The sequence below is a fragment of the Budorcas taxicolor genome, chromosome 1 (genome assembly GCF_023091745.1).
Source record: "Budorcas taxicolor isolate Tak-1 chromosome 1, Takin1.1, whole genome shotgun sequence".
In the NCBI taxonomy this organism is placed as follows: domain Eukaryota; kingdom Metazoa; phylum Chordata; class Mammalia; order Artiodactyla; family Bovidae; genus Budorcas; species Budorcas taxicolor.
The window spans coordinates 182,845,601-182,859,128 of record NC_068910.1 but is presented as its reverse complement, the minus strand read 5'-3'; the positions used below and the strand labels follow the sequence as shown (position 1 = coordinate 182,859,128).

General features: G+C 41.0%; 1 protein-coding gene across 1 annotated transcript; it reads right to left on the bottom strand.

The window, feature by feature from the left end:
• Window positions 1-1,665: 1,665 nt before the first annotated feature.
• On the bottom strand, window positions 1,666-9,967 carry TM4SF1 (transmembrane 4 L six family member 1). The gene is made up of 5 exons (XM_052639281.1): window positions 9,644-9,967; window positions 8,032-8,121; window positions 7,797-7,942; window positions 4,765-4,945; window positions 1,666-2,522 (listed from the first exon to the last, which is right to left on the bottom strand). Exons 1-5 carry the CDS (start codon window positions 9,818-9,820, stop codon window positions 2,508-2,510), a joined length of 609 nt encoding a protein of 202 aa, XP_052495241.1. The 5' UTR covers window positions 9,821-9,967; the 3' UTR covers window positions 1,666-2,507.
• Between the last annotated feature and the right edge of the window lie 3,561 nt (window positions 9,968-13,528).

The window sequence follows — 13,528 nt, the reverse complement described above, 5'->3', positions numbered from 1 at the left end:
ACGGTAGTGTATATATGTCAATGCTACTTTCTCCATTTCTCCTACTTTCTCCTCCCCCCTCTGCGTCCACACGTTCACTCTCTACGTCTGTATCTCTACTCCTGTCTTACAAATAGGATCATCTTACCATTTCTTAAGATTCCATATACATATGTTAATATATGATATTTGTTTTTCTCTTTCTATTGCAGGAGTTCTTATGCGTGTGCATGCTAAGTCGCTTCAATCGTGTCCAACTCTTTGTGACCCTATGCACTGTAACCTGTCAGTTTCCTCTGTCCAAGGGATTCTCCAGGCAAGAATACTGCAGTGGGTTGCCATGCTCTCCTCCAGGGGAATCTTCCCAACCCAGTGATCTAACCTGTATCTCTTATGTCTCCTGCATGGGCAGGTGGGTTCTTTACTGCTAGCGCCACCTGGGTAACCTAGTGCCTAAGGACTCCTAAGAGGCCCATGGATTGCTATCTATGGTGAGGGAAGTTGTTAAACTTGGATGGAAACAAATTTTATCATTGTTTTTATTAACCTCTAATGAAAATTTAGTATTAATATATCCTTTGTTGTGACTGCATGGAAGAAGTCACAGCAGAATCAGGATACTGATTGTACTTTGAACAACAACACGAAATTACACATCTTTTTGTATCACATCGAAATTGTTGGATATATCTCAAAATATCATTTCAATTGGAATTGTATTTCAAAAGTACAGTAGTTTTGGGACTCGCCTGGTAGTCCAGTGGCTAAGACTCCATGCTCCCAATGCAGGTGACTCAGGTTTGCTCCCTGGTCAGGGAACTAGATCCCACATGCTTCACCAAAGGGTTTATATGTCACAACTAAAAATCCTACCCAGCAGGGCTAAAGATCCTATATGCTGAAATGAAGACCCCATGCAGCCAAATAAATTAATAAAGAAGTACAGTAGTTCTTAGACACCCCCCTTTAGCCCACTGCTAGATCACTCTTGATCACTGCTTTCCTGTCTACAGGTGCTGGTGTGATGGAGCTGCCTTGCAAGACAACTATCTTATGATTTTAAAAAATATTTTGTTACAATAGTCAATATCTGGGTTTACTTTCTTATCCTACGTCTTTGTTTTTTGCATTTCAAACAGTATTCTTCAAAAGAGTCCATAACCTTCAGCAGACTGCCTGAAAGACCAAGGCACAAGAAAGATTAGAACCCTTTAGGCAGGATACCTTGGTCTCAGGAGGCGCTCTGCTGTCTAACAGCCAGTGAGGCTTCTTTATTAACTAACTAGTTTGTCTGTTGCCTAGGCCAGTAAACACCAAATGCAGACAGTTTCTGTATACAGTTCCCAGTAGGGCAGGGGACTCTTGTCACTTGAAAGAACCTAACAATATAACAGATGCGAGATGTAAAGCGAGAAAACGTCTGTTACCTCCAGAGGAGCCTGCTGTCTGGAGCACCCAAGGCAAAGGAAAGTTGCCTGATGAGGTGGATGGCCCAAATGCATGGATAGCAGAGGAAGATAGAAAAGGAGAAAGAGGCTGAAGAAGAGAAAGTGATTAAGAAACCAGAAGACACAAAGCCCCTAGCAATGGAGGCCATACAATCTGCAGACTGAAAAAAAAAACAAAACAAAACAGGAAGAAAAAAGAGGAACATGAAACAAAGGACGATGAAACCAAACAACAAAATGGTAGTGAATACTTTATTTGCTGTACTGAAACAAGTAAATTTGGGGGTATTTCCTCATGGTCCTCCCACCCCTCCTTCCCTATATTCCCATGATGATCAACTGCTTTATTCCATTTCCCATCTTTCTTCTTGTCCAGGCCTTTCTCTTTTTACATCCACGATCCTCAATCTTGTCTTTGAAGGCCAAAAAGTTTTCCACATGTCATAAAAATCCAGGATTTGTTAGTCCTTGTAATAACTCACTGCTTTGCCTATTTTGACTCATTCATTTAGATTCAAGTATTCTCAATCTGCCCCTCAACCCCCAACCTGGGGAATTACATGTCTGTTTCATAACATGAATCAGTTCAAAAGGCCCCTTGTTGGAGCTTTGCATACAAATGGGAAACACCATATAAACAGTGAAAAAATATATCTTTTCAGGTTGTTGGATTTTCTTCTTAATGGTCTTTAAAAAAGCAACTAGAAATCTTTCATTTAATAAACACATGCACATATAAATATATAGAATAGCAACTGGAATGTGATATTTATCATTGTAATGTTTCTCAAAAACATGATTTCAGCCAGAGTTTATCTCAAGTAGGCTGGACACTGTCAGTCTGTTAAATTAACTCCAGAGTGTGGTTTATTTTCTTACTCTTAAAAAAAAAAAACAGAATTTCTCTGCTAAGTTCAAACACCAATGTCTGGAGAAGATGCCAGTCTTTATGCACACTTATAAAAGTAGAACACATAGTGTATGATACACTAGTATAAAGTTTTACAAATTAATACAAGTAAAATATATAAATTATAGTGACACAGAGGAAGATTTTGGGTTTGTCTTGGGGTAGTTCTTCTAGCAGTCATATTGCTGTAAAGAAAATGAAATAAGTATCAGGTTCTGATCAGGCTAAACAAACAGTGATGACATTTCGGTGCTTTAAATCTGTTTTAAGCAAACATAAAGCAGACCAATCTCAGCTTCAGCAGGGGTTGGGCCAACAACAATGAGAGCTTAGACAATGCTCATAAAATGTTTCCTAAACAAACCGGACCATTGTCCTTCCCAAGTAAAAGCTGAAGAAAGAGGCCATGGAAAGTGCAGCTTACAAGGCCTGGCTGGCTTTTATATGTTCCGGTGGGTTTTTAACCTCAAGGATTTAAGAAATAATGTCATGGGAGTTTTACATTGGTGCCAACTCAATGTGGGCAACTTTTGAATTAAATGCTACATACAGAGTTGACCAATCTATACTAAAACTCTTGCTCTTTGAAACTGTCTTTTGTCTTGCAAACAAACATAACAGATCTGACCTGCAGTGTCTGGGAAGAAACCACCCCTATAGTAACTGGGAAACCCAGTAGGACTCTTGGCTCCCTTAACCTGGAAGAGTGTCATTCTGCCAAACCACTAGAGCAATTTTAGTCATTGACACATTATATTGTTGTTTAATCACTAAGTCTTGTTTAACTCCAGCCAGGCTCCTCTGTCCATGGGATTCTCCAGGCAAGAAAAACAGAGTGGGTTACCATTTCCTTCTCCAGGGGATCTTCCTGAGCCAGGGATCCTGCTTTGGCAGGTGAATACCTGTCCCCAAAATGTACCAGTGCTGAAGTACAATGGGGTCTCACCCAGTTTATACTCTCGCCTTGTAGGAAACTCAAGGCTAAAGATAGGTTATATTATAGTAATCCTAAGAGCCTTCTTTGCCTCTGCCCAAGCGTACTGCCTGGAAACAATTCCATATTGAAAGTTTTCCACTCTGCTGTTTTCTCGGAAATTTGGCAGGCTCCCAAAGCAATTATTAATCTTGCTGTATTTGCCTGATAAGGACATCTAGATTTTTATTTTAGCTTCCCCTCAAAAATTATAGAAAGTTTCCATCTATTTAGAGCAAAACTTTTCATGATAGCCATGGGGTTTTCATTTTTTATTAGGCTTAGGCTTTGTCTTACTTTCAAGGAAAGTTAGGAAACCTTGACCCAGAGAAGTAAATGGTTAGGAAAATACAAATTAAGTAAGTTTCAGTTTTCCTAATCCTGCTTTACAGAACAAGACATAAAACAACCCTCCCTTTCCCGCAAATCTGACCAAAGCTGGACTTCTATCAGTTCAGTAATATATGTTTTTTTACAAAAATATAAAAACAAGATCTTTCCCCACTACTAACAAATGCATATTTCTTTTCCAAATCACATCCCCAGGAAACAAGCGCTTCCTGGTTTTCTTTCACAGTGAAAGGTTTTTAATAAGCTGTTATTCAAAGGCTACTAGTGATTCTCTATGCTTAGCTATTTGGGTATTTTTGTGACTCCTTATTAGGAAGGAACTGTAGAAACCCAACAGAACGGCAAGTCCTGCATACAGGTTAAGAGCAGGAGCCGTGGCATTTGAAGCCTGTTGCTTCCTGACTAGGTAATCTTAGAATCATTGCTTAATCTCTGCATCATACGCTCTTCTGGAACAGGGGTTTAACATGATGCCTAGGGCAATGGGTGATAGCAGTTACTTGTGTATACTAGTTGGGAATGTGAGAACAGGCAGAGAGAGAACATTTCTTTTGTGTCTCTGCAGTCTGAGCAGGGGTAGCGAAAGGGGTAGTGGGTTAGATCCCTGAAGAAGCACCTTGTCTATGGGTGATATTGTCTTATTTACACAGAGCCAACTACAAAGAACCAAGATAACTCAGTAACTGTGACTCTCAAGGAAGCTTACCATTGAGAGCAAAACCCAATGAGGGAAGCGATAGTTAGGGAGTTTGGGGTCAATACATACATACTGTTATGTTTAAAATGGATATCCAACAAGGTCCTACTATATAGCACAAGGAACTCTGCTCAGTGTTATATGGCAACCTAGGTGGGAAGGGAGTCTGGGGGAGAAGAGATACATGTATATATATGACTAAGTCCCTTTGCTGTCAACTTGAAACCATCACAACACTGTAAATTGGCTCTACCCCAGTATAAAGTAAACAGTTAAAAAGAAAACCCACTGCTGTAAATGCTTTTCCACAAAAATGGAATAAACACTAGTAGGTTGAGCAGGGTTTAATTTTTGTCTTCACGTCTCTAGGATGAAAACAATGGTGCATTTTTACACAGGTTCTTACCTGTTGGCGAGAGGAACAATAACCACAGACACCTCCAAGCATTCCGTTTATTACTTGAATGAGACACAAGATGAATTCAATCCCACCAAGTGCCAAGAGGATAGAAAACAGAGAGACATTCCATTCCGCTATATGCTTGGGTTCGACACATTGGGACCATGTGGAGCTATCCAGGAGGTAACTGTGGATAAAAAGAGAAACTTCTGACACACAGCCACACCAATGGGATGTCTCATAAACATACTTCTGGGCCATGTTTTTTCATCTAGAAAAAAAAAAAGATTAATTCAATGCCTTATATCAGATGCTTCCAATCCAAGTCTTTCTGCAGAATAAGGAATTTAGCCCAGATCTTGTTGCAATAATTAATAGAAAATTCAGCAAAGACTGTTGAGCACTCAGTGTGAGTTAGACATCTAGACAAGTCTAGGGATAGAATAGCCTGAACTCTGTCCTGGAAAAGCATTTCTTAAGAGAAGGAATGATAGGCAATCTGAAAGCAACCAATATCTTGATCAGGTAAACTAAGTGTCAAAGGGTCACAGAGGAAGGACACGTAACTTGGGCAAAGGAGAAGAGTTGCTTATGTATCTAGTCCACAAGTCTGAGCTCCATGAAGGCAGGAACTAGAGCTGTTCATCATTGTCTATTCAATCCCTAGACCAGTACCTGGCCCATAGTAAGTATTCAACACAATGGAAGAAGGGATTGAATGACAAATAGCAATCTGAAGTCATTCTGTGAAATGTTAGCTAACCATCTGCTATTGTTTAGTTGCTAAGTCATGTCCAACTCTTTTTCAACCCCATAGACTATAGCCTGCCAAGCTCCTCTGTCCGTGGGATTCTCCAGGCAAGAATACTGGAGTGGGCTGTCATTTTCTTCTCCAGGGGATTGAGCCCATATCTCCTGCATTGTAGGCAGATTCTTTACCACTCAGCCACCAGGGAAGCCTCAGCAAACCATACTGGAGTCATTATCTGAATATACATATCCTTAATAAAATAGGATTCAATCATATGGGAAATTCTAGGATTAACTTAATTCCATTCAGAGATCTGGAGTAATTCTTTCCTTGCAATGTCTTCCCACCACAACAGAACAAAGGGACTGGGGATTAGAGCCCTCATTTTGGAATGGTCAATGGAGCCAATCAGAAATCCAATTTGATTGATGGAATTATGATTGACTATGAAAAAATTCTGTTCTTCTGACCCTGTATTTAAACAAAAATCCATAATTTCAGGACACAATGGAAAACAGTTCTTTGGCTCTACTTGGCTATTAAGCAACTAACCACTGGCTTGTTATTTCCCATACTGAAATCTCTGAAGAAGTAGAAATGTGGAATGACATAGAAACTGGAGGTTTCTTGCAGAAGTTGATTGGATCCATGAGAGGGGAGATCGAATAATCAGCTATAAATTTTCCTTTAACTTTATAGCTGATGAATCACCTCTCCTTGGATGAATCATAATGTTTTTTTAGAGGTGGGTTTGTGTCATAGATCACATGTTTTTGAATACAGGAGTAACCAGTTTCTACTGGTACATTCAGTATATTCAGAACAAAGCATGAAAAGTATGATCTGAGAAATCATGATCAATAACAATTTTAAACACCAAAATTTCAAATTCCAGTGAGCACTGTTTTCCTTCAGAAGATATCATTGGGCTGTACCCATTGCAAGCTGTAATAAGATGGCAGTGCTCATTCTGTCAGCTTTTGTGACAAATATTTTACATATAGTAACTTATCCTGACAACTGTCATTGGTTTTATTTTACAGATAAAATAACTGAGAAGCAGAGAGCTCAATTCACCTTTTGCTAGTTACTGAGACAGTAAATTCAGAGCTGGAATTGAACTCTGTTGCTGCTGCTGCTGCTAAGTCGCTTCAGTCGTGTTCGACTCTGTGCGACCCCATAGATGGCAGCTCGCCATGCTCTGCCATCCCTGGGATTCTCCAGGCAAGAACACTGGAGTGGGTTGCCATTTCCTTCTCCAATGCATGAAAGTGAAAAGTGAAAGTGAAGTCGCTCAGTCGTGTCCAACTCTTCGAGACCCCATGGACTGCAGCCTACCAGGCTCCTCTGTCCATGGGATTTTCCAGGCGAGAGTACTGGAGTGGGGTGCCATTGGAATTGAACTCAGGATCGATCTAATTCCATATTCACGATCTTAAGATATCACTCCATGCCACAAAATTCATGAGAGACAAACATTTCTGAAAGTATATGAGCAATTCAAATTCATGATTCATACTATTTTCACTCATGAATCCCATGACTAAAGCTTTCAAAATTCAATATGTCATTCATTTATCATTATGTACATCAGATTCTATCAGCTATTTCTGTCCTTTTCTCAATAATGGATAAGTAATACAGTATCAGCATAAAACAGTGGAGCCATTTGGATTTTCCCAATGTTAAAGTCATGAATAAGAGCTGTCTTATACAGCCTGACCACTTTGAATAAAGGGTGTATTATACATAATTGCTATGTTATATGTGAGTGTGTGTGTGTTGGTAGTATGATTGACCCTGGGCTGTGGTTAAATCCATATGGCTTTCACTGGTGCTTTATAAGGATTCCATAAGATTTTCTTCTAAATAGTAGAATCAGACAATTGCTCTGGCACAGTATACACACTATACAAGCACAGGCGCTATAGCTAGGCTGCCTGGGTTCAAATCCTGACTGTCACATCTTAGCAATGTGACTTTAGATAAGTTACTTGATCTCCCTGGGCCTCCATACCCTCATCTGTAAAAGAGGAGCAATAGTGGACGTCCCTTCACATGTCATCAAGAGGAATGAGCCAGTGAATCCATTAAAAAGTTTCTCTGGGTCAGAGAATGGGAATCCATCCTCTGATACCCATTGCCTGAATTGTCCCCCAGTCAGTGAGAATAAACCTGGCAAGAGGATAGATGAACGAATGGTTGATGCCTTTTTAATCTGGTGGGTTTACTACTATACACACGTGGTGGATAAGAATGTGCAGTCTTATTGGGTACAATCACTTACTCTCCCTCTGTGTTGGCAAAGGTATAGTTCCACTGGCCACTGGCATCCATGCATCTTGGTCCTTCCTCTAAGGCCAGCGCAGCCACAATGACACAGTAGCCAGAGCCTCCAATTCCAATGAGTGCAGCCAGTATAGAACACAGCATCTAGGGGAGGGAGGACCACCAGAAGTGAGGCATAGAACATCGCAGCTACCCCTTAGGGACCATTTCCCCACCAGAGCAGGAGGACCTACCGCACATCTTTTGCCACAGTTTCCATGGCCACAGCACCCGCAGCAGTCTTCCTGTTCCAGCCCAATGAAGGTGAATGCTGGCAGGAACATCTGGTTAGAAAGCATGCAAATCGAAATCATTGACTTTCCCCGGGTCCATAAGGGTCAGTCAATCTAAGCATCTTTTGGTAAAACATTTTTCTTTCTGATATTGCTGAACGTCTTTGGGTTAGGCTGAGCAAATATCTCAGAGAACATAAACTCTGAGAAGAGAAAAACCTTTAAAGTGTAATATCTGATTATTTTTATGTAGTGTGTCACATTAGGTAGGGTCAGGATATAGCATGGGAGGGGTAAAATAATAACCCATAAATGTGTTAATTCCATAAGAGTTCATAACTTAGTTCCAGATGCAAACTGTTTTGAAGATATTAAACCCTGTCTTTAAATCTGTTGGTTGGTTGGTTTGTTTACCCTTGTAAAGCATGGAGGAGAACAACAAAACTTTAAGAGAATAACTAAAAAAAAAATTTTATAAACAAGAGAGAAGAAAACTCAGTAGAGTAAAGGTGCACTGCTTCACTGAAGACACCATTGCATGGTTGTAATGTCACAATAAAGCTCTTAAAATGAGCTTGAAACCCTTTGAGTTCAAGATCAAAAGAAGTTTAAACAAGCAAGGTATTGTATTAAAGACAAATGATTATGAAATTAACTATACCTCAGTGAAACAAAACAAGACAAAAACTGACTTGAGAACTAGTGGGAGGAAAAAAACAAAACAAAACAAGTGATTATGTTAGCATGATAGTAATGCTTAAATTCAAAGCAGATTTGCCATACCAGAGTTAGTGTATTAAGTTTAAATATCCTTTACTGGACTAAGAAAAATATTCTGTATGGTATTAGCAGTTCCATAAAACTTCTCTTCAAAATTCTCAATCCCAGCATTTCAAAGTGGCAAACCCAAGTTTGCCCACATTCTTTCCAGGCTATGGTCGAAGCTAATACTTTCAGCACCCAGGCTGGCAGGCAAATTCCTCTCACTTCACTTAAAAACAAACTTTGGAAAAAACAACACATTCCACTATTAGCTTCAGACAGTGATTTGCTGCTAACTGAAGGATTTTCCCTAAACACCACACCCCAGGCTTACATAAAGGAGAAAATGTATAGTCCTTTCTAAATAGCAGCACTCTCACAATTCATTATTTTTCCTTGTCACAGACGCTTGAGAACAAACAGCAAAGAATTTGTATCCAAAACTCTGTTGATTTAGACAGAGAACTATCGGACTCCTCCCCGTTTCCCAGAGCGGATGTGAAATGAGTACTGGCTGCAGGGCTAGAAACTCTAGAGGTTCTCAAATCTGATTGAAAAGCTAGCCTCTGTTTCCAGCTGTAAAGTAAGAGAATTTAGCAAAAAGGCAGTTGAAATGGGGATTTTGTAAACCAACCTCTAGTAAAATGAATACCCTATACCGATCTCAACGTTCCTTGATAAGTTTTCAAAATAAGAATGAACAAAAATCCTGGATTTGGAAACATGCTTTATAGAAAACTTTCCATGAAAACATCTCATCTAACAGGAAAGAAATTTTTTTCAAGGCTGTAATGATTTCTGAACGACTTACCAGCAAGCCCCCTCCCAGGATACCGGAGAAGAACCACACGAAGCGGCTGAGATGGTTATCAGAAGCATACTTGGTTTCCCCATTAGGGAAGTAAAGCAAAATATTAGCGACAATGCAGAGGATGGCGAGCCACACCAGCGAATGTCCGATGCATCGCGCGCATCTTCCGTAGCACATGGTGGTGGAGTTTATGTCCCCCCTCCCTTTACTCCGCGGCTGGGCTCGGTGATGGCCTTGATCAGAGGAGAGCGTGCCGCGTCTGCAGGAGAAAGCAGAAACAGTTCTCAGCCCATTCCTGCAACCTCTTAAATACTCTGAGTTCTTATTCACCACCGGTGGATGAGGTACTTGGTTTTCATTGGTCCTGATTGCAGGCTCCAGTTGCGGGGCGGGGGCCGAGGGTTGGTAGGGAGAGTGTCCCGCCCTCCAAATGAAATCCTTGGGACAAAGGAAACCAGGGGCAGGACCTGAGAAACAGCCTCTGTTATAGGCGAGAGAGAAGATGATTAATCCTCCACAAGGAATTCACTGTGTAACTCCTTCACAGGATTAAAAAAAAAAAAAAAAAAAACCCACAGGAAAGTCTAATTCAACTTTCCAGTAAATGCCAAGCGACCGCAGTGTGACAGCCCTGGTGGAGGCTGCAAGTCTGCTCCACGCAGCTCTCTGGACGGCTTCCAGGCTGAGGCCTCTGTGTTCACTTCCACCTCTGTGCTGATTTAATCTGAGACCTGAAGCAGTCTCCGGAGTTGTTAGCTCCTGTCCCTGTCTGTTAAAGGGTGTAGGAGCCATCACTCACAGATTTAAGGAGGCTGTTGGGAAAATGACAGGGTTGCCTTCTTTCCTCTGCCTCTGGTGTGCTCAGCAGGACACACCTACTGTTCAGCCTTCCCAGACATCTGCCTCCAAAACAAATCTGGCACCAACACAAAGGTGGCATTAGTCAATACAAAGGGAATTTAGCAAAAAGATAGTTGAAATGGGGATTTTGTGAACCAACCTCTAGTAAAATGAATGCCCTATAACCGATCTCAACGTTCCTTGATAAGTTTTCAAAATAAGAATGAACAAAAATCCTGGATTTGGAAACATGCTTTATAGAAAACTTTCCATGAAAACATCTCATCTAACAGGAAAGAAATTTTTCTTTTTCAAGGCTGTAATGATTTCTGAACGACTTACCAGCAAGCCCCCTCCCAGGATACCGGAGAAGAACCACACGAAGCGGCTGAGATGGTTATCAGAAGCATGCTTGGTTTCCCCATTAGGGAAGTAAAGCAAAATATTATGCATGTCGCGAATGTCCGATGCATCGCGCGCATCTTTTTATTCCCGAGTATTGCTGTCGGGCAGAGCAATGCCAGCATGGGCCAAGAGAGACCTAAAGCCTGGGAAAAGAATAAAAAGAAGAAAGAAAGAAAAACAAAGGAACAGAAGATAAAGGGACTTGGCAAGCGGAGTGGGGAAGCAAGATTGAGAGAGTCTGGGTTTACTGAGAGAAACGTACCCAGTTGAAGAGGGCACAGGACAAGCAGTGGTCTGCCAGCGAGATCCCAAGATGAGTTTTTGCAGGCCTGAAAGCATGTTAGATGAACTTTCTGGTCTGATTATCTTACAGAAGGAGGGATAGGATTCTGAATAAGTCTAGCCCTTGAATAGCAGGTGGCACTGGCCAGGTGGGTAAGGGGAGGACTGATTGATTGGCTAAGTGGAGCCAGGACTTCAGGAACTCCATCACCAGGACAAAATAGTGAATACAAAATAGAGGCCAAAGGCCAAGATGAGGCATTGTTAGTTCAAAAGAGGAAAGTGAGGAACTTCCCTGGGGATCCAGTGGCTAAGACTCCATGTTCCCAATGTAGGGGGCCTGGGTTCAATCCCTGGTCAGGGAACTGGATCCCACATGCTGCAACCAAAGATCCTTTGTGTTGCAGCTAAGACCTGGTACAGCCAACCGAATTTTTTTTTTATTTATTTTAATTGGATTCTAATTACTTTACAATATTGTAGTGGTTTTTGCCATACATTGACATGAATTAGCCATGGGTTTACATGTGTTCCCCATCCTTAACCCCCCTCCCACCTCCCTCCCCATCCCATCCCTATGGGCCATCCCAGTGCACCAGCCCTGAGCACCCTGTCTCATGCATTGAACCTGGACTGGTGATCTGTTTCACATATGATATTATACATGTTTCAATGCTATTCTCTCAGATCATCCCACCCTCTCCTTCTCCCACAGAATCCAAAAGACTGTTCTATACATCTGTGCCTCTTTTGCTGTCTCACATACAGGGTTATCATTACCATCTTTCTAAATTCCATATATATATGCATTAGTATACTATATTGGTGTTTTTCTTTCTGGCTTACTTCACTCTGTATAATAGGCTCCAGTTTCATCCACCTCATTAGAAATGATTCAAATGTATTCTTTTTAATGGCTGAGTAATACTCCATTGTGTATATGTACCACAGCTTTCTTATCCATTCATCTGCTGATGGACATCTAGGTTGCTTCCATGTCCTGGCTATTATAAGCAGTGCTACGATGAACATTGGGGTACACTGTCTCTTTCAACTCTGGTTTCCTTGGTGTGTATGCCCAGCAGTGGGATTGCTGGGTCATATGGTAGTTCTATTTCCAGTTTTTTAAGGAATCTCCACACTGTTCTCCATAGTGGCTGTACTAGTTTGCATTCCCACCAACAGTGTAAGCGGGTTCCCTTTTCTCCACACCCTCTCCAGCATTTATTGCTTATAGATTTTTGGATAGCAGCCATTCTGACCAGTGTGAGATGGTACCTTATTGTGGTTTTGATTTGCGTTTCTCTGATAATGAGTGATGTTGAGCATCTTTTCATGTGTTTGTTAGCCATCTGTATGTCTTCTTTGGAGAAATGTCTCTTTAGTTCTTTGGCCCATTTTTTGATTGGGTTGTTTATTTTTCTGGAACTGAGCTACAGGAGTTGCTTGTATATTTTTGAGATTAATTCTTTGTCAGTTGCTTCATTTGCTATTATTTTCTCCCATTCTGAAGGCTGTCTTTTCAGTTTGCTTATAGTTTCCTTCATTGTGCAAAAGCCTTTAGGTTTAATTAGGTCCCATTTGTTTATTTTTGCTTTTATTCCATGACTCTGGGAGGTGGGTCATAGAGGATCCTGCTGTGATTTACATTGGAGAGTGTTTTGCCTATGTTGTCCTCTAGGAGTTTTATAGTTTCTGGTCTTACATTTAGATCTTTAATCCATTTTGAGTTTATTTTTGTGTATGTTGTTAGAAAGTGTTCTAGTTTCATTCTTTTACAAGTGGTTGACCAGTTTTCCCAGCACCACTTGTTAAAGAGATTGTTTATTCTCTATTGTATATTCTTGCCTCCTTTGTCAAAGATAAGGTGTCCATAGGTGCGTGGATTTATCTCTGGGCCTTCTATTTTGTTCCATTGATCTATATTTCTGTCTTTGTGCCAGTACCATACTGTCTTGATGACTGTAACTTTGTAGTAGAGCCTGAAGTCAGGCAAGTTGATAATTTTTTTTAAATCAAAAAGAGGAAGGTGAACCCAGCTGATGAATCTAGAAGCTCAGGCTGAGGCCAGGGTTTAAAGGATTTGGACCAGATCTAGAGGGCAGAACACACGTCAAAATTGAAGAGCCAGCTGGTGTTAATGACATGGGATCCAGACTGGGAGAAGGATCCAAGAGGAAGCATGTCCTGAGCATACTAGAAAGGGTGAATATTCAGACTGGCCTAAGAAATAGATGAATGGAAAACTGAGTTGAGTGCAGACAGGGAAGCCCAGAATCACCCACTTGCTCAGGGATAGGAAGGCAGGTCTTTATAAGATGATCACAGGACTTCCCTGTGGTCCAGGGCTAGAGAATC